Source organism: Lutjanus erythropterus, chromosome 3 (assembly GCF_056507025.1).
Source record: "Lutjanus erythropterus isolate fLutEry1 chromosome 3, fLutEry1.hap2, whole genome shotgun sequence".
NCBI lineage: Eukaryota > Metazoa > Chordata > Actinopteri > Lutjaniformes > Lutjanidae > Lutjanus > Lutjanus erythropterus.
Window position 1 is genome coordinate 27,510,148 of NC_139319.1, and position 27,775 is coordinate 27,537,922.

General features: G+C 38.9%; 1 protein-coding gene across 1 annotated transcript in view; it reads left to right on the plus strand.

Annotated features, from left to right (window-relative positions):
• The first annotated feature begins 23,464 nt into the window (after positions 1-23,464).
• Positions 23,465-27,775, plus strand: part of LOC146330175 (glycine receptor subunit alpha-3-like) — a 34,762-nt gene continuing 30,451 nt past the window's right edge. Inside the window, exons 1-2 of the mRNA XM_084714475.1 lie at positions 23,465-23,481; positions 25,301-25,431. Of these exons, the coding sequence (XP_084570601.1) occupies positions 23,465-23,481; positions 25,301-25,431 (148 nt within the window). The remainder of the gene's footprint in view (positions 23,482-25,300; positions 25,432-27,775) is intronic.

The following is a 27,775-nucleotide window of genomic DNA, read 5'->3' on the forward strand; positions in this document are numbered from 1 at the left end:
GGAGCACTCAGAACATAGTGTGGTTTTATTCTCCCTGGAACATCTTGCCTTCATAATAACTTATATATACATATATATATAAAATCTCAACTTTGTTTGCAATTTTCACTTGCTACTGCAATTTCATTGCAAAATAAGCCCAAAACATTGCAAAGTGCATCATAATGTTTTATAAATGCTGCTGTGAAATCAGGTATTTTAGGCATCAACAATCCAGCCTGTGAAATCCTGGAGGGACTGTCTATATAAGCCTACAGAAGAAGTGCACTAAAACCCAACATACCTATGTTGTATGTCTTTTGAAGAAGAAATGCCTCTATAAAAATGACAGAACAAAGATAAAGAACACTCTTCAGAGAACTTTCAAGTGTGTGCATTAGTTTATTTATTGTTAGTCTCCAAATAGCATGACTGACATTGCATTTCCCGTAAGCATCGATAGAACTGGCAATGCAGTCTGCAGTATAGGATGTTCTGTAGTGATATAATGCCCTTTCCTTCTTTTTTTTTAGTTTCCTCGACAGTCGGTGTGTAATTTGAAATCCAAAACAACACATCACTCTCCAAGTTCTCAGGGAGTGCACTGTATACCCCTTCTCGCCCCAGGGTGCTCCCTTGATGTAAATCTGAACTTAAATCATCATATCCGCTCGACCCACGCCTACTTTGGCCACATATGGCAAACTGTCATCAGCATGAGCTACTTTACAGCCGGGAATCACAACCACATGCGACTCCATGCGATCCTGCCTAACAGAGCAGAATGACAGAGAGAACGCGGGGCAGATGGAGAAAGAAACAGAGAGGAAGAGAAGAGGGAGGAGAAGAAAACGAGGAGGGTGCAGAGCTGCATGGGGGGAGAGACAGAGAGAGGAGAAAGCGTGATAATGCATGGGTGGATGTTAAATTTGATCCTGGGCTTCTAATTTCAGATACGACTTAGCTGGGGAAAAAAAATTAACAACACCGCAGACGATTGGCTGATCGGTCTGCCAGTCATGCCTATCCGGAGCGGAGGGCGGGTCTGTCCCTGCCCCCGTGCTTCAGGAGGGCACAGAACGAGCCCAGAGCAGAGTCTGAACAGCTGTCGTGAGAGCTCTTCCTTTCTCGACCTTTCACAGTTAACTGGTTTATTCCGTGAGATATGTCGAGCTTCCGCGTTGTTTCTCGCCCGAGAGATGGGCATTGATCGAACACGCTGAGTTCTTTTGGACTTCCTGTTGCTACAGTATGTTTGTGAGTTGCCCTCCGCGTGCTGCTTGACCACAGCTGGAGCACGAGCGCTGTTCGCGGTGCTGAAAAAGCCGCGAGGACAGCAGAGGTTCACGAGCCTCTTGAGAGATGAGGATGAAGAAGCTCTCGGTGGCGGGCTTTTTACTCGCCTGGAAACTACTACTGTTACTCAGGTAGGCTGGACTTCATATTAACACACTGACCAGTCTGTGAGACAGATAGATAGAGAGAGACAGGAAAACATGGTGGACCTAAAAAAAAAAAGTTGTTGTTATTACATTCGCTCATATCAGAACATTAACACAGTCAACACTGTGCAGTGTCAGTTAACTGGACCTGGGGCTTGTTGTGTCATGGCGAGGGGTCAGTAGCCCCACTGATACTGGTGGGGGGAATTTTATCTGCCAAAATTTGCTAAATGCAGTTATGTCAGTATTAGCATCAATGGTGGAGGATAAACTGAATAAAATGTCGTTGCATACATGTTTAAAAAGCTGCATTTTTTGTAGTTACAACAAATGTATTTATTTACATTTGTAAGGAAGAGTATAGGTCCAGGCATAAGGGGAAAATCAGAGGATATTTTTAAAATTTGTTTTGTATTTCCAGAATTAAGTTGCCAAAAATAAAATATAACTTTGAGTATTAGTGCCAGGCAAAAGAAAAAATAAATCAGAGGATTTCAGAATAAACTGAAATGTTGAGAAGTTGAAATGCATTTTTACTCTATTGTTGAAATGGTATCTAAATTTTATTCTCAATGTTCTTACTTTATTCTAAACATTTTCACTTTATTCTAAAATCTTCCTCTGATTTATTTTTTCTATGACTGGCATTAATACTGAAAATGTGATTTAATTTTTGACACTTAAAATTTGCTGAATAAAATAGATTCTTGTGCTTCTATTTTCCCTCATGCTTGGCCCTAGCTTAACACTCTTTATTCATTTGTGTATGGTCTTCTCCTGTTGAACTCTAAAGTACCATATTCTCACCTGAAAACATCAGTTTCACAACTGTTGAGTTTGGAAGTCAGTTGCTCTGAAAGATTTGTAGGTTTGAATAATACACAACATGTGTTTGTACTGAAGGACTCGTAGTGAGTCTGGCAGAGTTTGCTTGTCAGTGGAGAGTGGTGAGTTCGAAATAATGATACTCAAAGTACTCAGTGGTTAAATATTTGAAGTCTTTAAGATGTCAAGATTAAAGTTTATTTTTGTTGAACTTTCTCCAATCTTGGAACCCATTGTCTATTGTCTGATGACGATTTAGCCTCTGGGCGCAACTACCAGTGTTTTGGGGCTTCTGGTGTTGTCAGTGGAAATCCATATAACAGATATTTGGGCCCTTCCTCCTCTGAGCACTGGTCATTGTTCATGTTCCGGTTATCAACTTCAGACATGAGAATGAAGACTAATCTCCTGAGATTGCAGCCAGTGTGTTACACCTCTTTTGCTCTTCACATGAGCTGCATGCAACCAAAGCTCACCCAAGTGTAATTAGCCAATACTACTTGGAATACAAATGAACTAAAAACAGAAACCGTAATACTTTGGATACCAATGTTTACAGAGACCAGTCTTTCTCAGCTTTATTGGTACATAAACCGATTCCAAAAAGCCGTTGCTTCCTATAGTGGAGTTTGTACGTAGTTGCACAATGACTTATATCATAAAAGTCTCATGTTTTTGCTTAAACCTCTTGATCCTTATGCTTGATGATTAAGTTGAAGATGACATTAGAATTTAGGAAGTCAGGGAAATAGGAATCAGTTTGTCCAGTGCTGTTTCATGAGACATCACTTATCTTTATTTGAGATGAGATTTTTCTTTGAAACCCTGACTACTAGCCTCAAACTCCCAAAAGGCAGGTCGATGCCCACTGATATAAACATGATTCCCTGTTCTGTCACATCCACTCTGCTTCTTTCCTCCTCTTTTTTCCCTCAGCTAGGAATGTTTGCCACATTTAACGTTGTCATGCTTTGGTGTTTTAAGTTCAAGCTTTCTAAAAGTAAAACACACAAAGCAGATCCGCTAAACTTTGAGCAAGCTTTAGTGTAAAAAGCAGCTGAAAAGATCAAAGCCACAGTAAATCTTCTTAGAGGGTCATGGATGGATTCAAAGACAAAATTTAACAGGCTTACAGTCTGTCATTCAACGGGAGCCGGACTGGATCTGCCTCCAGCTTGTCATTCCTGTATAATACTCAAAGTCTTTGTTTCTCCTCTCCTCTTTCTCTTTTCTCTCTTCTGGTTGTATTCTTTTCTTTCTGTTGTTTCTTTGTGCGAATGCAGAGGGGCATTATCCATGGTCACTGGTCATCTCATACCACAACAGTGGCTATGTAGCAATTTATTATCTTGAGCAGGCATATGCGTTCTGCAACTGTATGTTTGTGGGCATATGTGTGCTATGTTCAGCATGAGTGAAGACGGAAATTTATGTAACTACTGATCATACTCATACTTTCACTGCTTTTTTTTCTAGAATGCACATGTTCATGAAAGTCCTTCACACTCTGTTGTGCGGGAAAGGCTAGGTATCAGGAGGTATCACTCATTTGGTGTCAACCTTAATGAAGCTGCGTTGGATACTGTTCCAGTAACAGGACTTTTCTACCAACACGGAACTGACATGCTGTGGTTCACATATCTAATTTTGAAACGTTCTGAGCATTTCCACCAAAAATAAATTGGATTTTCTTTGGCAACCAGAGTTGATATTAGGGTTGGGCTGATGGACAATGGCACTGTCCATCACACTGACTGACAGACATTAACCACTGAGCACTCTGCCATTGTAACACAATGATTTTTAAAAGCCCACTGTATTTGAGGTAGTGTGTCCCCTCAGGGTTGCCAGGAGGAAGCAGTTGTTAGTAAAGTTTCGTTTTTGACTTGTAGGAGAAAAAGTAGAAGAAGCTGTTGTTGTTGGTCATTGCACTAACATTATGTCTCCATGTTCTCATTATTGTTTTATCATTAAAACCTGCCAGTTAGGCAAACCCAAGATGCTCGGTTACATTGGTGGCAACAAATTTTCTTTTCTGCAGACTATGGTTAGCGTGTTTCTTTCAAGCATGTAGCTGAGTTATTTGCCCCACAGCAGTCATATCATCTTCCAGCAGTGAACACTGTGGACATCATCATATGCCAGTTTGTTAGACATTACCCAACACGAGTGGGAATGTCATATTCTACAGATCATTGTGCATTGTTCAACACCCTCTTTTGATGACATCATTGATTACAATGTTTTCAATCAAAACTAGAGAGGACTGAGTTTCCAATAATCTTGAACAGAATGGTTCAAGAACCAGATCTAATGTATGTGGAATTGTGCCTTATGGGTAAAAGTTTGACCCCAGGGGCTCACCTTATGTTTAGGGTTGGGTACCGAACATGGCACCAGTTCCCATACGACCATACTTACCGGGCTGAATCACAATTCAGATGGGGAGGTATTGTGATATTATGCCTGTCAATATTGTATCTATGCACTTATGCCAAGTATCAATCTTTTCTTACAGAAATTATTAATATTGTATATGCTAAATAAACTTCTTGATACTAGAATAATACTTCAATTGCTTTTGCACTACATTAGATAGTCCTGAGTTTTGTTTTACTGGTGAGGTGAGAAAAGCAGAGCAGCAGAACTTAAATTTTATCATATTAAATAAAGCAGATCTTGACAAAGTTTTCCTTTGGGGACATAAATTGCAGTTGAAAAAAGGTAATAAATCACAACATATCAGAGTTTATGTTATCACAACAGACCACACATCAAAAATGTTTAATATTACTTAAGTATGTTATGCAACTCACATGATGTTAACTACGTTTTTCTTTTTACTTCTTAGTCCTGCAGTTTTATTCCCCAGATGCTCTTGGCTCCAGTGCACTGCCTTGTCCACCAGTAAGACAGACTGAACTCTGGTGGTGTGTCCTGCACACAAGACAGCATCTCTCTATCGGCTCAATAGAAAGGGGAGTTTATGTTTATGACAGTACTGAAAACCATACCGTCAGGATTTCTTAATACCCTTATAAACTGTAATACCTCTATACTGCCCAAGCCAAGCTGCTTGCACAGGCCATCCATACAGGTGTTTTTCTGGTGTGGACAGGCTGACTGTGTTCCATAATCTAACTACCTAAATCTCAGTTCTGATCATTTAATTTTTATCTCTAAGGCAGACCAGCCACAAAAATTGTGCATTTGATTATATGAATGGTAACACTTCACACTAATTGAAAAGTCATGTAGAAAGCCCTGTTTTAGAGAATTGACAGAAAGTTTATTTATTTAATTTAGGTTTCTTGCATAATGCAGTATGTGCATGCACATGAACAGACCTGTCTCTCTTGAATGTTTTAGTATTTGCCTTTGTCTCCTCTCTCTATTGCAAGCCATTGTAAGCCTTTGGCCTCAATTTTATGTTTTCCAATCTTTGTTTAGTGGTGTTCGAAGTGCTGTTTCAGAGGACAGAAAGAAAAAAAACTTAAAAACTGGTAGTTTCAATACAAGATATGTAGATCTTCATATACTGGATGTGTAAATCTTTTCAAAGAGACAGAAAAGAAAATGTTTTATGACTTTGCACAGCTGAATGAAAAGGATGATATGGCCTAAACACTTAAAAATAAATCCGCAAGTAAGATACAAATGGACTGTTCTCTTCTGATGCCAGGCAGGAAATTGGTAGGATTTCTCCTGTAGAGATGCTGCATCTCCTGGTGAATGAGGACCCACTCACAATCTGCCTCTCAGAATTAAAGTAGCTTCTGAGTGAGTGTCCCTGATTATGTCCTCTTCCACCTGTGAAATGTTGTCAAATTCACAAAATGAAAACATTTATTTAAATAAGGTCTGCCATCATTCCTTTTCTCCATAAAGCATCCTTCCTAATAAAGGCTTTATATTTGCTATGAAGTATACTCAGTGTATCTCAGTGTACATACAGTACTGTAATATGTCATGAAGGCTCATGTCAGCCTAAGGAGGGTGTCACAAAAAGTATAGAAGATAGCCCACACTCAAAAAAGTGCTCCAGAGGCTGCACACTATTTTATCTCATTTATTAGCACGGGGGAATTAAAGCAGTATAAACATTTCAGCCAGAGGCCTGCCTCAGTGTGCTCTAATTTGTCAGATCATGCAGTCTGTATTTATCCAGCATTTCATCACATTTGGCCTGTAGTAATTCGACAATCCTGTTAAAATGATGCAGAGTATAAACAGATACAAAATGAGATAATATGGGTTTAGATCTGATCCACCATAGCATTGAACAAACTCAAACATATTTATGCTGCAGAAGCAGATGTCAGCTGGTGTTATCTGTCAGAGCTATATATACTGTAAATGATTCATTTGCCACTAAATACCAGAATGTACTCACTCATGCATTGTAAAAGCTGGAATAAAACCAGGTATACATGTATGCATACAACTTTATCTTGTTAACCCTTTAATGCATGGGTGTATATATCTCTGGTCTTTGGTGACCTGGCACATAAGCAAGGCAGATTCAGCCATATTAAAATCATATTGTTTAACCTTTCAGAACATATTCTTAACTAGTAAATACACAAAATATATTTATGACATTTCTTACATTTTTGGATGTCAGATGTTTGTTTATGTAATTCGTTGATATATTTCAGTATAGTCTGTTACATTTCATGTTTATGCTGCATTTTACACATAGGCTACTGCAACTTCTCATAGACTGGAACCTACTAAACTAAATCTAAATTAGCACAGTGATCACAAATCACATTCACTTACTTGTTTGCAGTCGAGTGTGGAAGGACAGTTCAGTATTTTTGTGAAGCTGTTCCGTTTCTGGAAAATCCAAATACTTTTAGAGTATTCATCAGCTTTGGAAAGCCATGGCATCTCTTTCCTTTGCTCAAGCTATGGAGATCAAGTTTTTCTAGGAAAGTGTGTTGCTTGTGAGATCGTCCAGCTTCCCAAGTTTAAAATGTGGCCAGGACTTACATGTTTGAAAAGTAGCAGCAAGGCTGAGACAGTTGGGATAACTATTTGAGGTTTTGTCATCAGTCCTAACTACCCTTGGAAACGCTATGAGGATGTTAACTTGTCTATTGTCTCATTTAGAGGTCATGTTGTCAGAGCACGCTTCGTCATTCACATGCTCCAGGTCTGCTTATTAATTGTCTGATTCATAATTGTCACAAAAACAAATTCTTCACCATCTGTGGCCATCTTCATTTTCCAGAGCTGCTCTCATCAAAACCCTCCAATATCAAGGAAGCTGCTGCTCTGTCCATTAAAGAAGCAAGATTCTGCCCAGAGCAAACAAGCTTCTCTCTATGGATTTTCTATGCAGTTCCTTTACTATTCACTTTGCATCAGGAAAGTAGAAACTGTATTTAAGTAAAATTCAATGTAAAGTATTTTGATTTTATGCTAGTTGACAGTTCTTGTCAGCTACATTTCAGGAAATATTGATGATAATACTTGCATACTTTTGCTTTAGTGAAATTTGAAATGAACTTTTACTGGAGCATATTTGCAAGGGCTTGTACAAACATGACATGTCAGATTCAACAAACGATCATAACTTCAGATACCGGTGTAAATGGTCCACCTGTGTGTATTTGAGTGCACATGCATGAGACTTTTAAATTAGCATAATTAACACCCCAATAATACCATATGTGAATGTGCTTCCTGCCCCATGTGTCAGGAAATATTAATTTCTGTAAACAGAAATCAACAAAATCAACATTGTTTTTTTTGTTTTGTTTTTTTGGAGCTGATGATGGAAGTAGCTTAGGAGTGAGCCATCTCGCATTCATGTCTTTTGAGAATTGCACATATGCAGTACTGAACTTGTGAGAAAATGGTGGTAAAGACAGAATTTATGAGCAAGCTTTTTCATTATCCAGGAAACATTAGTGTAGTTAGGTGGTGTTAGTGGATATGGGTGAAACTCAAACCATGCATTGCACAGTTTGAGAGCAAGGTGGGGTAAAATGGGGTAATTTCTCAAAGATATGTCAGGTTTATGAAAATTGTCGCTGAAGTGCCATAACAAGAGCCGATGGCATCCTGCTTGCATGTCGGCTAAGAGGGCTGCTGACATCCCCTCGCTGCGGTCTTGCTGGTACTTATGCAAAACATGAATGCTGAGGCACGTCAGGTAATCACAAAACAATGTCAAAAATATGCATATAACATATACTCCACTGCAGTTACTCTTCAACAGAACAATGGGATTGAATCGGATACTCGGTGCCACATTGACATAGCTTGTCAAAGGCAATATCTCTTTGATAACCACTAAGAATTAGAACAATTTGTATTGGGGCAAATGAAAATTGACTTTAGGCAAGTACATTTCGGACTCACTTGCCTGACTGTGCAAATTAAAAAATATATAGTTGAACCCTGCTGTGATATGTTTACTTTTACATAAAGAAACAATGAGTAAAATTTGGGGGCATCTAGTGGTGAGCCTGCGCATTGTAAACACCTCACCTCCCCTTCTAAGTGTGCAGAAAAACCTACAGTGTCTGTGAACATTGAAACAGAAATGCAAAGGCCCTCTGAAGAGTGTTTGGTTTGTCTTTTTTGGGCTACTGTAGAAACATGGCAACCCCATGGAGAAGAAATGGTACAGATATAAAAGGCTTATTCTAAGATTAAAAAACAACAACATAATGATTCTTATTTTCAGGTGATTATACACTATGAAAAAGTTTTTGAATATGAATATTATATTCTGTTTCTGCCATTTTCTGCCAATCAATCCCCCTAAACCTCACTGGACCTTATGATCTGGACAGTTCTTCCACCAGTGCTTTGCATTCAGTCATGTGATTAGAGTTGTAACCTTACTACAAACACTGTAAACAGTGAATGGTAAAAACTGCTTGCTCAGTTACTCTGCTGAATAAGCAGGCTCAGCATATTAAACCTCTGTTCTGTCCACTCCTACTGTCCATAATTACTTGCATTATGTTTCAGTGGACACATCTAGTAGTTGTCATTTTTCCTGTTGATTTTGTCTTGTTGTAAAATACTGATAATTGCGGCTGTTCTATCAAGATATTGCAAAAAAACAGGGGCCAAACTACATAGTATCCATTATTTCAGACCAGGATTAAGTGTGTGTATGCGTATGTGAGCTCGTGTGTGTCTGTCACCGCCTCTGTTGTAACGGTGCATGACAAATATGACCAAAAGAACACTTGTTACTGCTGAAGGAAACATGTGGCTGAAAAGCACAGTTAAGTGGTGCTCTGCCTGGCTGTGTGTATGTGGTGACGGGGGGGAGGCGAAGGGGGTAGTCTCCACACTAAGTGAACATTTGGCTGAAGGCAGTAGTCGACCCCGTCCCTGTCACTGCACTGGGCTGTCCTAGGCTGTAATGCCAAAAATACCCCAGGGGTAGCTGGGAAATGTAGTGTTTCTGATGTATGCGTTAATCCAGCAGCTAATTAGTCTGAACAAGTACTACAGCTGCAAATAGACTAGAAAGGCCACATATTAACCCAAGGAATATAAGAGGAAGGCAGGCAACCATTTTCACCTCAAAGTGGAGTCAAGTGTCTGCAACCCCTAAATGGCAATATCCACATGAGTTGTCTCATTAGGACTAGAGACTAATTTCTGATCAAATCAATATGTGTAATTTAAAGTGAGAATAAAAAACGGGAGTGATGCCAAGCTAAGCTTTTCCACTGGAGGATGACAATAAAGGATTGCTATATTAAGAAATTGATGAGTTTTCTCCTTTGGAGGCAGCTCGTCTCTCAACAGGAAACAAATCATGTGACAGTGCAAATGCATCTTGAGGCCTCTCGGTGAACACAGTCTCGTAGCGTTCCTCTTCCTGGTAGTCATAGCTTGGCCAGTGTCTGTCTGTCTGGCTGGAATCAGCGTGATCTGAATTTCCCAGAGGGCATGTAGAAAGATGCAGAAACGTCTGATGCTTTTATGTGTATGGTCTAAAGGCCCATCGTTCCCTATCACTGTCCCCTCTCTGAGAAGGTGATCAGCTGTTTGTACATGGGTAGGCTCGTTGTCTTCCTGTTTGCATGATTAAAAGCCCCCCATGAGAAATATTCTACAACTGTGGTACATTATGCAGTGATACATTATGTTGCTTTGAATCCGGCCAGGCAGAAGGCCCTGTGTTTGAGGTAACAGTGAAAGAGCCTGCAGCGGATGATCACACAAATGTGGAGAGCAGTGGTGGGATATTGGGGTTATGTCAGTGCACCAGCTGATGACTGTTTTCTCACTGAGCACTGCATTTCCATTGACACAGAAGAGCTAAAACGACGAGTCACTGGCGGATGCCCTAATTAATGTTTTGGTGAAGCAGAGCCCATTCATTCATATTTTAATTTGAATATCAGGACTAGGCCCAGTTGTTGCTTGTTGTTTTTGGCCTGAGATTTAAGCATGAAAAGACATCATGCAGGCTCAGCAGATGCAGTGCTGGCAGATTGGGCAGTTTTCCGCCCAATTGGGCTGCTTTGGGTTGCATCGTGCGGGGTAAAATGGGCTTGGGCAGCTGGACAGAATTTGGGCTGGTTTACCGTGAGTTGGGCTGGTTTTTCATGACATTAAAAAATACAGTATATTAAAAATGTATCAATCACGTACAGTCACTCGGCACAGTTTTGATATTGAATAATTTTTATTCATTTTGCTGAGACGAAATCCACCCGCAGTTTACCCTAATCTATATTATATTATCATATATGTGTCTGTGTGTATATATGTATACACACACACACACACACATATACATACTATTAGGGCTGGGCAATATAATGATATTATATTTTATTGTGATATGACACTAGATATTGTGATAGATTTTGGATATCGTTATATCGTGATATGTCAGAAGTCTTGTCTTTTCCTGGTTTTAAAGGCTGTATTACAGTTAAGTGATGCGTTATATATCAAAATATACACATTCCCACTAAATAATTCTGAATTAGTGCAAACATATTCTTATAGAATATGCATTAGTGGTGGGTGATATAACCAAATTAAACATCACAGTGTTTTTGACCAAATACCTCGATATCAATTTTGCAGCAATATTGTAGGGATGACTTTTGGGGCTTTCGTTAAATATTAATGCATTGATATTTTTGATAAATAATAATAGTAATATTAATGTGGATAGAATAACTAAGTGGGTAAAGGCAAATAATAGAACAGCCAGAACAGTCTTGTAAATTACCATTTACTGTAATGCAGCCTTTGAAACCAGGAAGACAACACTTATGCTAAATCACAATATCAAAATCTACTAATACTGTAAAGGGTTGTTGCAGTTTAAGCTAGATAAAATTTTTGTTTTTCAAGCTGTCCCTTTACTTTTTTTTATTTTAAGGAAGAGGCGGAAGTTGAAAATAGCTTTATAATTCATTTGTTTTGTTTATTATAGAGCATATTTACTTTTTTAACAATTTGGGCGGATGTAGCACAACTATTGGGCTGGAAAACATCAAACGCATCAGGTAACATGGAAGAGATGTTGTTCTCATAGGTCTTCCTCTCTGTGTGTCTCTTCAACAGAACATAGGAACACTTTCACCTTCACAAGGCTTTAAATTGAGTTTTGGTGTTTGGAGAGTCCGCCAGACACCAAAAGCAGCAACACAGTACTGAATAATTTCTAAACCTGCAATTGGATTCAGTAGCATCAACAGGCAAACAGTGAGTCAGATACTGTTGGCTTAGAGAGGAGACAACGGTGGAAATATCATGAGCAAACTTGTGTTTGGAATAGGTCAGTGTTTCTTAAACTTTTTACACCACATACTACCTCAGAAGATATTAGGCTCTCCAGGTACCACCATTATGACCAATATAGAAATAGCGTAGGGCTACCCTGTTAAGCTACAGACATGGAGGCAGGTTTATTTCAGTAAGATTATTCATTGTTGTCTGTTGCCAGCCACAGACACACCTCCCTCACAGTAAGGCAGTGTCTTACTGCTAACTGCTATTATTTCATATTTTCTTAAATAATTTTAAATAATAAAATCCAAAGTCAATTCAGTGGTTCTCAACCTGGGAGTCAGGACCAATAATGCAGTCACAAGATAATTTTTGGCGGTCACCAGATAGTGGTGGAGAATGACATAAAATATTGTGGCAAGCAGGACAGAATGAGAACCATGCAGGAAGCAGCTCTCAACGACATCAGCAGGGACAGACATTAATATTTTCAAGCACTGTTCCCACTGGCCACCAGGTCCCTAAATTTGGTGGCCGAAGTACATCCTTGATGTCCCCAATGAAAACTTAAATACAAAACAGAAAAGGCAATTTACTCAACACAGCCTTTCTTATCTGTGACACTGTGCAACTGTTTGTGTAACTTTAAATGTATAATTGTAACGTCCTATGAATTGTGATGTGGTGTGAATTTAAACTCATTCACTCCTAAAATTTCTTTCATTGTTTTCAAACCCCTATTTCAGTAAATTAACATACTGGGAGCTACCCAGTGACAACCGCTGTTAACTATTTTTCATACTAAACAAACTACTCAGTCCAGCAAGCATGTTGGATTTTTTACATTACAGCTCCTGTACCAGTGATATAATTTTCCTTAGAATTGATCTTATTGATGGTGTTCATGAGAGCCAAGATTTGTGTCCATGTGTGTGCAGACACACACACACACACACACACACACACACACACACACACACACACACACACACACACACACACACACACAGGCATGCACGCACACACACACAAAATCACTCTCATTTTGGGACTTTTGTGCCACAGTATTGTACAGCTACAGACACTTTTGGTTGACTATCTTTGTGCTGCTCATACATTAATTTATTTGTGGCTGCCCACCACATCAGATGAACATTGCCGCTGTGATTTTTTATTTCTTTCTTTTTTTTTTTAGCTCAGTGGTCTGGGGTTCCTTTCTACATGACCCTCTCTCTGTCGCTCACACAAACACATGACAGTGAACCTGTCTGTGAACAGCATGATGTTACACACTCTAAAGTGTTTCCCCACATATAAACTTTATGTTGGCATGTGTCCAAATACATTTTGCGACCTACATTGGCTTTTGCTGTATGAAAAATCTACAATTACACACATGCTCTGCAGAGAAACACAGAGAGAGTCTCCTGTTTAATATATATGTCAATTGTATGTACAGTTGTTAAGTGAAAATGTCAAAGCACACCAAGCCGGTACCGATGTCATTCAGTACCATGTTGGTTTCAATCGTTTCGATAGACTCTTTCATCCTGCTGCTGTGAAAACAAAATTAAAAAATCCAAACGGTGAGTTGTGTTTTCTGGGGGGCACTATAAAACATCCCGCTGATGAAGAAAGTGAACAGATCAGACGCACACCGTACAGACAGAGAGAAACAGAGAAAGGTGGGGTGGGCGAGCTGATGTGTGTGCAATAAGAGACCAGAGGTGTGTGTGTGTGTGTGTGTGGAGAGAGAAGAGAACTGAGGGGAAATGCAAGGTGAGCAGATTTCAGTGGTTTGTGACTAAACAATTAATTACACTGGAGAATTAATCAGAAATAAAATGTTAAAATAGAAACAACGTATTAGAAGGTTGGGGTTTTCTTTGTTTTCTTTTGTTTTCTTTGAAATATTTTCCGTTAGGCAAATATACTCAACCTGTTTTCACAGATGAAATAAAGTAACTTAGAGTGTTACTGGAAAAAAACAAACTTTTTTTCACCTGCTCTTAAGTCATAAACACAGGAGAGAAAACAATGTAGATCAGAATTGTTTTTCTTCCGTATTCATGAGACGATGATTTTTTCCGCAAATCATGAAGAATTTCAAGATGTTTGTGTGTGTTTTTGTACGTGCTGCACACAACCCTCTTTCACTCAAACTCAACTCAAAGTTTTCTCTGAGATCTCCTTAAAAAGAATTCAGTGTTTACTGTAATATCATATCACAGAATACTTCCAATCAAGCCAGTCCACAGTGAGGGCCGTGGAAACGTTTGGAGAGGAATGTCACTGATGATCTTTTAAAAGTATCTTTTCACATCTTTGAGTTCCCACCTTTCCATTGTGTTTGGGCAGTGCAGAAATCTTAAAAATAGATCTCAGAGAAAAGAAAACTATTTGCAAATGCCAAGAGGGACGGGTGACAAAAAATGTTGTTTTGTTATTTGGGTGAACATCTAGCCATTCATTTTTAATTCATACTGAAATGTTTTGATGTAAGAATATTCTGCCGTGTGTAAAAGTTTAGTATCTGGCTGTGTGTAGTCATCAGTGCCATGTGTGACAGTGAGCCAGCAGCAGTGTGTCTCAGTGTGCTGGTGTCCCCTCTCTTCCTCCAGCAGCAGTGGCTCTGCTTTTGTGTGCTAATGCACTTTTTGGCCTTCTTTTAAAATCATGCCGCTTTTTCTGTATTTCTTCCAGCTTGTGGTGCTCAGAACTTCCATGACTAACCGCATCAGTGACCCTCTGCCATTCTTCTTTTTCTCTTTGTTTGAAATGCCACTGCTCAGGCCTCCAGACAAGCTATTTACTTTCTTTCCCACTAGTTTCTTCTCCAAAGTTTTCAGGGGCAGTGGAATAGAAAAGGTGCTTCAGGGTTTTCTCTCACCAGCCATTGTCAACAGCATCTTACTTAAGCAACCTTTTCCCTGCTCTCACATTAAGTGGAAATATGTAATGTAATAATACCTAGCTGCATGATAATGAAGTTAAACTATTTGGAGATGAAATGACATAAAGCAATTTCTACAGGCAAGAAAAAGCAAAACAGTCCCCAGTTCCAGCTTCCAGAACGATTTGCTGTTTTTACTTGTAAGTGATAATAAATTGATATAGTTAGTTATAGATATACAGATAGGGCTGCCACCCAGTTACTAGTAGACTAGTAGTCGTCAGTTCAAGCCATTATTCGGCTAGTTGTTGCACATGTAGCATTTTAATTGAATTATTAAAATATATGTTTTGGGGGCATGAAGTGAGCCACCTGTTCAATGCCAATGCCAAAAGTGGTTATGATTCTGAACGAGTTGGAACAACCAGCAAGAAGACATTTTATTTATTAATTTCAACACAGTATAAGCTGAGGTTCAGGTGACTGTTGAACCATATGATGAAGCTCTTTATCAGTCCTCTGTAGTCCTCCAGGTTGTTTTTGTTGATGCATCCAACAATGGAGGAGTCATCTGAAAACTTTTGAAGCTGGCAAGAACTTGAATTAAAGTGGCGTAATGTGTAAATAATGGAGAAGAATGGCACCAGTTCAGTTCCTTAAGGTGCACCAAAGTTGCTTAGGCCAGACATACACTTGCTTTTAACCACACATTTGCATATGCATCATGGCTGTCTTGCTTATCCTGCACCCATGTACGTCCTCAGAATACGAATACGTATTTGTTAAAAAGCAAATATATGTCTGGCCTTAGCGCAACTGGTTAATCCAGTCACATTCAGGGATGAAATTTTAAAAAATGATCAGATTAATATCGCCAATCAATGCAGCTCAGCCACTATTAATGCACCAGGTGTGGACATTACTCTAACATCAACAGGTAGATATAGCAGTTAGCACACTTGTAATTCCACACTGATTCCACACTGATTTACTGCCATGTACATTCTGAAAACTGGTAAGTAAAAATAGTAAGTAAAAATCTAGTCTGGAGGTAAAAGCTTCATAAAGTGAGGTTCAGTCGAAATAGATGACGAGAGGATGTTGTGGACATCCATCCATTTTAATGACAGCTCAATGTATGAACAGTCCTGTGATACATTTGGCCCACACTCATCCACATCCGCAAATCACAACACTAGAATAATGGATTCTTGAACATTTTACTTTTCCTGTGTGCTTATTGTCGTGCTGATAGAGATAGGGTGTTACATAATGGTAGGGATAAACCAAGGTCTCCTAGGCACACTCGGTATGGCCAGATGAGAAAGGCCTCTTCTCTCTGTCTCTTCATGTTGGCTTCACGGGGATGTTTTATTGCATAATCAGAGAGCTAGTTATAAATAATTCTGTCAGCACTTCAAACCAAACCTCTCCCAGACAGGGCTTGGCTTTTTAGCATCTTAGTTGCAGAGAGCAGGTGATATGTTGTGCCTATGTTCAGATGACTGCTGATGCTGAATCCTCTGGGATTTGTGAGTCTGAGTCTGATATTAGTGTATTACCTTATCACAACAAAGTTTGGAGAAGTTATTTTTACTGCTCCCGAGAGAGATAATAACACATATAGCAAGGGTTGACAGATGTATTACTCAAAGGTCTGCATCTGATTTTAATTCAAGGTCAGAGATCTGAAACAACAACAAATAACAAAATAAGATTTAATCAACTCAGGTATAACTTTTAAGCAACACACAGTCAAGTTCAGGACTGTCAAGATAGACAAAGGACCTAGTGGGATAAAAATGCAGCAACAACACTCTCTCCATCTGTTAACATCACCATGGCAATAATGTCAACGATACGGAAATGAACCACATTAAAATCACATTCATCTGAATACGGGATTGCTGTGAATGGTCTCCAGCCAGCAACTGACAATGTATTGATCAAAAGAAAACTTATTTAAAAATAAAACAAATATTACCTTTCATAATATTTTGTATTCATGATATGTTCCCAGTTGTCAAACTGACCTCTGTTGGTCTCAGATTCTGTTTCCCACTGAGCAAACTAGCTAATGACTGCTACAGTACAGTTAGCAGCATTGCGCTGGTGACTTCAGTGTTAGAAGAGAAAATGCCTCCCGGGTCAAAGGGCAATCCACAGCTCTCCAATGGAGTTTGAGATGTTTTTTTTTTGTTTGTTTGTTTGTTTTTTTCATGCGACTAACGAATAAATGAAAAGTGGTCGACTAAAACTCTTGTCACTGATTAATGGTTAGGTACACTATTGTGGGGTAGCCCAACCTTAGATCCAAAGCCCTTTTGCTTGCCTTCCACACACACACTCATATACAGATGGCAGTGAACTAGCATGCAGCATGCTGGCCCAACCATCATAAGCCACTTTGGGTTCAGTGTCTTGCCTAAGGATACTTCAACATGTGGACACAAGAAGCTAGAATCAGTCTTCCAATAGCTTCCCTGCTGAAGTCATGTGTTGGCTTACCCAATCATCTATCCAGCGTTATCTATCTTTCCCAGGTCTGTTATACAGCAGTGGCGCTGGCAGACTGGAGAAGCAGCTGTATCATGTCATTGTCTTCCAAACTTCTTCTGAAAAGATGTGTCTGTGCCAATGTGGGGAGGGGAATCATTCACAGTTTTCAATAGTTTCAGCCAAACATATTTGCCATCACTTTGCAGTGCCTGTCACTACTCCTGAATTGGTTTTTCATTAGTTCATCCAGTTACCACTGCGTCTGCCTCTGACTAGCTCATATCAGATAAGACCTAAAATTAATAACAAACTCAGATCATATCTTTACCGTGCATTTGTTGTCATTTCTTGTGAAATGTTATTAAGTACGTGTTCAGAATGATTTTAAAATAACTCTGAATGACACAATGTTGCTGGAAATAGGTTTTAGGGATTCAACACAGGTTGTGTGATCTAATCTGGTTTTTAGCACACTGATAAAGGTCAGGGGCACAAAAGCTTTCACTTTTTACTGTATTCAATCCTTTGTTGTCACAATTTAAAGGTCATTTGGCTATTTTAATTGAGCTTTGTCTTGACTCATTTACCTTTTATAAAAATGTTTTAAGATCATATCTGTGTTTTTACAGGCTTTTATCAGTGCATTCTCTGAAGAGCAAACTTTTGATGTTCTCTGTTTACATATCGCTTGTTTTCTTGACTCTGAAAATGTAGCTGCACACACAATCACACAATTAATACAAATTTTGCCTTTGGTGTAACCCACACAATATTTGTACCAGCACAACAGAAAGGACCCACAGAAGTTTCAACAAGGGAAAAAGCACTTTTCATTTATTTGTCCTTCAGTTACTCTGAAGCAGGAACACCTTTCAGTTTACCATGAGTATGCCTTGGACAGACGTTTTAGGCTACTTGGTTTGGATTTTTTTTCCCCCTTGCACTTGAAAACTATTATTCTATTATTATTACTATTATTGTTGTTATTGCGAGCTCTTTTTGAGCATGTGTATAATTGCATGGTCCTGTGTAGAAATCTATGCATCAGTGTCATAGCTGATGTTCACTTGCACAAACCAGTAGCTTGGTGGTTTATTCAGTGTACATGGCTTAAGTCTTAGCATGAATGAAAAATTGTGCTCACCTCACCCTCACTTAGAAACCACCAGTGAATTGGTTATTATTGATGATATAAATGCAGTAGTACTGCTACTACTAGCAGTAACTGTAGTAGCGGCAGCAGACTAAAACAGGAAAGAAAAAAATACATTAAATATATTCAGCTCTCCCCTTTAAATGGCCTTTGTGTGTGAGAGAGACGGTAGTTCTAGATTAAAAGCTCATCCATTATTGATAAGGCTTGGATGTTATGCTGTGTCTCTCTACATTGCTTCCTATTGTTATCTCATGTTTTAAAGGAGAGAGTATAGGAGAGAAAAAGGGCAGAAGGAAGAGGAGGAGAAGAGATTGCAGGAGAGGAGGGGGGAAAGAGAGCAGAAGAAAAGATGGGGAGAGGTAGTGCTACAGCAACCTAAGCAGCTTAGCAGCTGATTTAAGATGCTCTGAGCTGACAACTCTGCATGACTGTGACTGTTAACCATACCGTCCAAAGAAAGAAAGTGTTCCAGTGAGAGGTGGAACAAAATTCATAGCATGGTAAGGCTGTCCTATTAAATAATGAGACTAAGGCCTCTAGTTTGATAGCTTGTCTCTGAACATTATCTGTGGGCATAAACAACAGCACAGTTAGGGCCAAAGGTAGCAGTTGTGGCTGTACTACTCATGGTACCTCAAAATTTAAGATGGATTTTTTTTTTTTTTTTGACATCAGTTGCATAGAGCTGAAGTCACGTCATGCTCTTCTCTGTTCCACCAGCCTCTTTTACGCAATGCAATGTGTCGTTCAGCATTTCTGCAATCCGTGTTTCTGAAAAATTTAAGTGCATAAAATTATGACAAAGTGGTATCTACTGCAGCAGGGGTTCTAAGCCTTTTGCAACTGAAGGCCCATTTCTGACTGATAAAAATTTTCCAGAACTAAAAAGGTTTTTTGGAAATGGTTTTGCCAAATTTCTAATAGTGGGCACAGAGATAGTCATATCGACCACCCTACTCCACAACCCACTAGATGATGCTCTGAGGTCCACCGATGGCCACACAGCCACAGCAGGGGCTAGCTGACTGTCATGCTAACTTCACTGATATCTCGACAACACAAAAGGGCTGGGATGAAAAACCTCCTGATTCCATATTATGATTTGTTGCTTTTTTAACACCAGACCATGGGAAAAATACTCAACTGTATATCATGATTTGTATTTCCAAACGTACACACATCAGTCGCTCTTTCTAGTTTTATTTCAGTAGTATCATTGCTATACTGCACCTAAAAGTAGTGATTTAATATTTTTTTCAAGTAAACTAGGCCAGGATAGTGCCATGAGAAAGTAAATAAAGTAAGATGTTAGGCCACTTGCAGCATTTAAATGAACATTCTTTACCTTTGCAACTGATAATTGTCTTTTCAGAATAGTTCCTCATCTAGCAGTTCCTGCTCGTCAAGTATTAGACAGTAAATTAAATATAAATATATGTTCTGCCCTTTCCTGGCACACCATGTTTTTTGAGTGGTAACTGTATTTTGAGTTTTAATTTTTGAATTCAAACTCAATTTTTGAAATCATATATATATAATCAATTCAGGAATCAGAAAAAAATATAAGAGACTTAAGAGGATCAACAACACAACACACAATACATAGACATCCTTGGCACAACATCATTACTGTTACTTTCTCACATTGTGTAGATAAATTTAGTTCATTTTTGGAATATTTTAAATTTAAAAAGCCATATCTTACGTATTGCACCGTTAACATTATTAGCCTAAAACTGTAGAGCCCTCCTCTTTCTCCTTTGCTCCTGCCTGCCTGCTGTTATTACAGACAGTCTGAACTAGTTGTGACATGTCAACTCATGGACTTGCCTTTTCTAATGAGCCATGATGTTAAGCCTGCAAAGCTCTAGGGCTTATGGGAAATAGTGTTTGTTAAAGGCTAAAAGGCATAAATATTAGATGAACAATATATGAGATTTTATTAAAAAAAAACACTGTCCTCATTTAAACACATGGCGTGAGCCACACACACAGTGTTGAGAAAACGCTCTGCTCCATGGCTGGATTTTATGTTATTACCTTTGTTACAAATGAATGTGGGATGTTGAATCTCACCTCTGGAACACAATCCAGACATTCCAGTTTCACTTTGGCTCTATTACAGGAGACAGAAAAAATCTGAGCTTAGCTTAAACTCCTCATGTTTCAAAAAAGAAAATGTTCTCTGTTGAGAACTGAGTTACAGAGACAGAGTTCAAGTGTCTTCACTTACAAGTGAGGATAAAATGAAGCGTGAGACCAACGGGCAGACTAATAATGTGGGCATTGTACTGCACTGTGGTGGCAAAGAGAGACCTGAGCCAGAAGGCAGAGCATTGGATTTACAGGTTACCCAGGAGTTACAGGCTTGTGTCACTGTGTGTGAATACTGTGTGTTGATCACATAAATGAGCATGCACTGGTTCACACTAGAGCTGCTTTAATATTTATTGATGTTAAAAACTCTCAGACTAGCGTAGATTAGGAAATCTGTGTTCTTCAGACACCCAAAAGGGACGTTTAATTTCTTTTTTTTTTGTCATTTCCTTGGACTATTTGGTAGAAAATTGCACTATTTTCCAAATCTAGAATGTGCATTAGCTTTAATATGTGCACTTGGTTTAAATCCAGAACCAGTGAGTCACACTTTGGCATAATAACATGATGAGTGGCATGTCATCAAAATCATTAGGAATCTAGTAAATCTAGTATTGCCGAGTATATTTAATCTGCGTTGACCTCTTACACTGGTAGTTGAACTGAGCCGGCATCAAAATGCGACTTCAGCAGCACCTGTGTCCGCTTCCAGGTAGACACACTGTTGTCTCAGATAGAGAAACACAGGCACACACACTTACATGATGTTGAGCATGACTCACACACTCCGAGCAGACACATCCATATCCATGGGCAGACTCACGCAGACAGCAGACATAGAGTGTGTGTGTTTGTGTGTGTGGTGATGCAGCGACCAGGAAGCAGCTCTAGACTCGGCTCCCTGCGGCGCGCTTCTGTGTCAGCACTCTCTGGCCGAGGGCACGACAAGAGATTGTATCACTGCCAAGCTAGACGGTGCTGAAGTCAGACATGGCAATAAGAACAGATTTATGTCAGAGTTTATATCTTTAGGTTTTTTCCCATTCACAGCAGGGTTTTATTGTCAGAGATGATGAGTTTTGACAGACTCTGTTTTTTCTTGATTCTAGGTTCAGCAGTGTCCTGAGATCTGAGAACATGCATACGGACATGTCAAGTTAGAAAATATATATTTGCAGCAAGTGCATGTAATGATCTATATGTTAATATACACTAAGCTACTACTAGGACTGTCACAATCATGAAATTTAGGTGAAAATGAATGTGGCACAATGTGGTAGCTGGCAAAGGAGTGTCAATTAATCTTCGAGTAGTGCACCTGAAACCTCTTGCTCTGCTGAACATAAACATATTTCAGATAGCTTGTTCTAAACCTGTTGTACAGGCCCATCTAATGTAATGTTCAAGTATTTTAAGACATTTCATTAATGTTGAAGCATCCTTGATTTAAATTTTCAAAAGTTAATATGCAGCAGGGAAATTCAAAGCCATGTTTCCATCAAAACATCTTCATGTAAATTAATAATAGATATTATAAATAATTAAAAACTAAATTTTAACTAGAAAAACTGAATGGAGGCATCTAACAAAACTTTCACAATGTCACTAAAAAGGGTTCTGCGCTGCCTTTTGTCCATAAAGAGTTTATGCAACAAATAGGCGATGGAAACATGTTTGTCCAATAAATAATGATGACACAAATATTACATGACACATCAGCTGTTTGATCAGATTACATTGCACAGCAATTCTAAACTGGGTTTAAACAGAGTCTAGACAGACAAGCTCTTTTTGTTCATTTTTTTTCCTCACATTGAGCCCTTTTGCTCAGGTAGACAAACCCAGCTGATGTAAATAAAAATAATAAATAATTAATAATAAAAGTTAAGCGTCTCGAGACAGACAGTTTGTGGAGTTAATTCTCCTGTCTGGTGTCATTAAATCACTGCAGAAGAGGACACAACGAGCTGATGTAAAAAGTTGCCTTTAAAGCCTGTGTATGGAAAACATGATGGCATTTATGTCTATTTCAGGAATTTTCATTCAGCTGTATTTATGGGCATTTTGCAAATGTGCATAAAAGCAGTGAATCAACAACAACAACAGGAACTAATAGGAACTAAAGTCAAGAGAAACTTAACAGAGTATTTATGAATATATTGACCTTTTTATTGGCTATCACTACTCCTCTATACTCCTTTGCTTGCAGCTGAACTGTATTCAACTTTCTCCTTTCTCCAGATTTCTAAGATCCTTTCTTCAGCTGTCGCACTGTTCTGTGTCGGTCGTCATCTCCCTGAGCTCATTGGAAATGAATGAGTACAGGCCTCTTTGTCTCTTCCTGTCACAGCCAGTGTGTTTGCGTCTTTAGAAGAAGTTAAATGAGTAATCAAATTAATAGTAAACAACCTTACCCTGTTCTGAGGTTCATATAAGGTTCCTCTGTGCTGGGGTAAATGGTAGCTACTCCTAAATGCCAAGATGAAGGTTGATGATCCTGAAACTACACTTGCGTGGGCTTACCAGGGTGTGTGTGTGTGTGTGTGTGTGTGTGTGTGTGTGTGTGTGTGTGTGTGTGTGTGTGTGTGTGTGTGTGTGTGTGTGTGTGTGTTTAGCAGTATGACCCTGGCAGCGAGTTATTTTTGGAAATGTTCCTTCTTGTCCCAACTGACAAACACATACAAAAGTGTAGTTTCAGGATCATCAAGCTTTCCCTTAGCATTTAGAAGCTACTAGCAGAGAAATACACGGATGACTTTTGAGCAACTTTGAAAATATTGTTCAAAACAGTATGAGGTTAAACCAGAATTATTGTCTTGGGGTCGTATGCCTCTAGTCGAGATGCAGTTTCCATCCATGTATGTCCAGAGTCTTATAATACATGTAGTGAAGTCTTTGAGGGGATTTAATAAAAGGTATTAACTTTTATTTGGTAAAATGGAAGTAATCACTATACACGTATGATTCCAGTGAATAACTTCCAGGGAGAAACATGCTGTCCTGACATACAGACTATTTTAACACAGGAGGACAGAGGGCTGATAGGGAGCTGTATATTATGATGTCACAGTGAAGCTGACCTTTGACCTTTTGCATATAAAGTGTCATCACCTCGTCATTATCCTATTAGGTACGTGTATGTATATTTTGTCATAATTAGTGTATGAATTCACAGTGACCTCTGACCTCGAAATTCTAATCTCTTCCTCCTTTAATTCAAGAGGACATTTGTGCAAAATTTAAAGAAATTTCAACAAGGCGCTCTTGAGCTGTCACGTTTACAACAATGGGATGGACGGATAACATGAAAACGTAATGTCTCTGGCTGCAGCTGTCACCGGCACGGAGGCATAAAAACTAAGATAAACATGTGAGAAAATATGTGGAATTAGATCACCAGCCAAGAGTACCAAAGTCCTTAATCATCTCATTTGAATCACATCTACAAGAAACACATCTCATAACATCAGAACATCTAAGAAAAAAAACTAGCCTTCCAGCTCACTAGCTTAATGATGACAATTGAGAACTTTTTCATACGGTATTCTCACACTTTAAGAAATTTTCTGATTCAGTCATCAAAGTAGGAGGAGACTCCAAAACAATCTTCAACCCAGAACCAGAACCTTGCACTCATCTGATGGAGTAAAACAATATATGAGGGATTTTGGTCTCAGCCAAGAACTCATCATATAGGAAATACTTCTAGTACTCATCCTCCCACAAAAGTTATTCCAGAATAGATGACATAATGCATACCAAATCAACAACTCAGAATTCAGGTGGGGGTTCAGCACGTCACTCCTAACAAAGACTTCAACAACTTCCTTTCCAGAGAGTGGACGTTCTTTCTTGAACTGAATGACGTCCCCATCTCTATTTGAGGAGGAAGCTAAAGCAGTTCTCAGAGGACACACTGTATTTTCTCATATTCTACACACAAGAAGAGGATAGAACAAGAAGTGCAACAAGAACTTGAACTCAAACTAAAATAAATGAAAGAAAGAAAGAAAGAACACTGATAAATGTGCACAATGTAGTTTCAAGTTTCAGTGTTAAGTCATAGTCTCTAGTTTCAGGTACGTAAGTCCGGATTCATGAATGATTCAGATTCACATGGGATTTAATGCCAGTATTTCTGACAGGGGTTGATATGAGGGACAAAAGACAAAACTGACTGTTTTCATAAATTGCCATCCCAGGGTTTAACTTTACGTCATTTAAATCCCGTCACCACATTCCCCTGTGTCACAACTAACAGAAAACATGCTTCTTTTGTGGAGCAATTTATACTGTGGCAGAGGAGGGTTGCAAAAAATTTTTAATATTGTTCCACAGCTGACAGCTTCGTGCATTTTTCTCATTTCTTCAAAGGTCAGCACTGTGAAGGCAGTTCACTGTTGCAATTTTGTGTGTCAAAAACATTGAATTACGTTGAAAACTAAATTTGAAATGTAAAGTCAAAAGTTGTATTTTGCAGGTTTTGTCCTCGGGGTGTTTATAAATGTGGTCCAAGGTGTTTTGAATAGCAAATATCAAAGCTGTCATAAACAGTCAATAACTTGACTCACCATGGTGCTTTACAACAGTTGACAAGGAGAGTAGCCAAATACGCATCCTGCTGTGAAAATGTCACAGATGATTACTTGTGTTATCTGTGTTTTGTTTCTATGACAGTGTGGGTCAGTGTAAGGAGGCGGACAATGCTGCGAGGTCACGGCAGGCCCCAATGTCTCCCTCGGATTTTCTGGACAAGCTGATGGGGAGGACGTCTGGATACGATGCCAGGATAAGACCAAACTTTAAAGGTATCTACCAAGCTATCTATGTATCTTTCTTTACTTTAAAAGTGGACTTCCCTTGTGACACACAGTAGTGTTGTTCAACAGACCCATTTGTCAGACAACCTGTTATCAAACTGAGGTTTTTGCCCAAAGCCAAGGATTCAGGTGACAGGGTGTGCACCAACAGAGATAAAAGTCATGATTTTATTCCAACACCAGAAATTTGTCAGTAGAAAACAGTAAAATCACTTGTCCTTTTATATCAAATGTTGTTTGATATAAGGCCTGGAGGACAGCTTATTAAGGGCAAAACCCCCACCCTTCAGCACCATGGACAGCGTCGGCTGTCACTGAGCTAATAACTACAAGGAGAGTGTGAATTTTCACAGGGAGTTTGTTTTTGGGATAACAGGCTGACGCACAAATGGGCTTTCAGTTTTTCAGACTATTTTCAGAATAAGTGACTGTCAGAATAATGGGCAGTCTCCCCGTACAGTAACATGGGTTAATTGTGTAACAGCAAGATAATGATGTTCTCGAACTCAGTATTCTTTCACAGTATTTGAGAGGCAGCCACTGACACCCAAACTGTGTGTTTGGTTAACATTTGTTGTAGAATTTTACTTGAACCTGAACCTTAACTTTACACCATATCCCATAACCCCCATAAGAGGTTAGCTGACACGGTAAAAGGCTGTTTCACCATGTTATCTGTGTGCTGCTGAAAACCAAGTTCAAAGATGCTGGACATAAAAACTGAAAACTGAGATATTACGTATCTCAAGTCATATCACATAAAGGACAAGGGTGTAAACCCAGATACCAAACACCTAATGTCCCAAATTATCACCATTATCTTGTCATGGCTCTCACCATATTGACATGTATACAGCTTATATATTTTATAGTTAAGTGCTTACTTGAGTGAGAAACATTTGAAAGACACCCATCAGCAAGTTGTGCTGTCACAGGTGAAGCTCTCAGCCCAGCCATGCAGTGATGCACACTGGTGGTTTTAATCGAGACCAGAATCACACAAACAACTGCAGGACACCACACTAAAGCTCTGGTGACACACAGCTCAACTTAAAAGAAGTTGTTAGCATGCACAGTGAGCAGGTGCACAGCTCCAGCTTCACAGCAGGAGAAATAAACATTTCAGATTACTGATTATCAAACACCTGCAGCTGTGACTGCAGCGCCGTGCCACCTGCTGCTGTCTGCTACCTCAGACAGACACAAAAAAAACAACCCACTGCCACAATATATCAGGAAAACACTGCTATTGATCTAATTATCCTACTTCTTTAATGAGTTTTTCTTAGATCTGTTACTTATATTCAGATACTCGCAGTCAGTTGTCAAAATTTCTTGTCAGTTGTCCTGAACATGCAGAACTACAGACTTAAAACAGAGTAGATAACAGGAGGAAGAGCTGCTATTTTATGTATTTGTAGATAACAGAAAAAAATGAACATTTTACGATGCTGCTGTAAAGATACGTTAGTATCATTATAAAATATCCTGGTTTTCCTCTTAGTCGCTCAGGTTCCTTACAAAGTCCAAACATTATGCAGGTTAGGTGAATTAAAAAGGTTAGTGGTAGTATTAGTCTTTTTGCAAATTTTGTAATTAGAAAAATGCAACAGTGAAACAGTCAAATGCAGCAGCTTTGTCAGTGTCCCTATACTTCAAACTATGATGCTGTAGGTACCCCTTATTATCATTTCTGGAGACGCCCCCTAGCGTCATATTTTGATGTGTGATCGATAAAGTCCATGTACAGAATGGGTCAAACAAACAAACAGGACTTTCACACAGGAGTTTGTGTCTTGTGTGAAACCAATAATCATTGTTGACATCTTTTTAACGTACATAAATTATGTAGGTTACGTTGACTTTTGTAACTAATGTACTTATTTAAACCCAAACCATGATCATCCTAAACTTTACCAAGTAGATTTGTTGCATTAGCCTAGTAGTTTTTGTGCCTTTATTTTGAAAGTCTACCCAGATGTTGCATTTGATGTTTTTGGTATTTTGACTGCAGAGCCCCTTATGTGCAAAACTGCTGCTATTGCTGTTGTATGTTTCGTTGACTTGTTGCTGCATTTAGGCAACATTAGGCAAAGTAATTTTTTTGTTCTTAATGAGCGCAAGAATATAATGGCACTCACTGAGATCAGTTAAGAAAAAAAATAGTGCTTCTTATTCAAAAAATACGCAGCTCCCTTGTTTATATGTATTTGTTCACAGGTCAATCTTGACCTAAAGAAAATGGCAGCCACATTGACGTTCAATCCAGCGTCTACATATATAATATATGTGTATGGGGCCACTGTCTGAAATAAAATGTTTGATAAATATT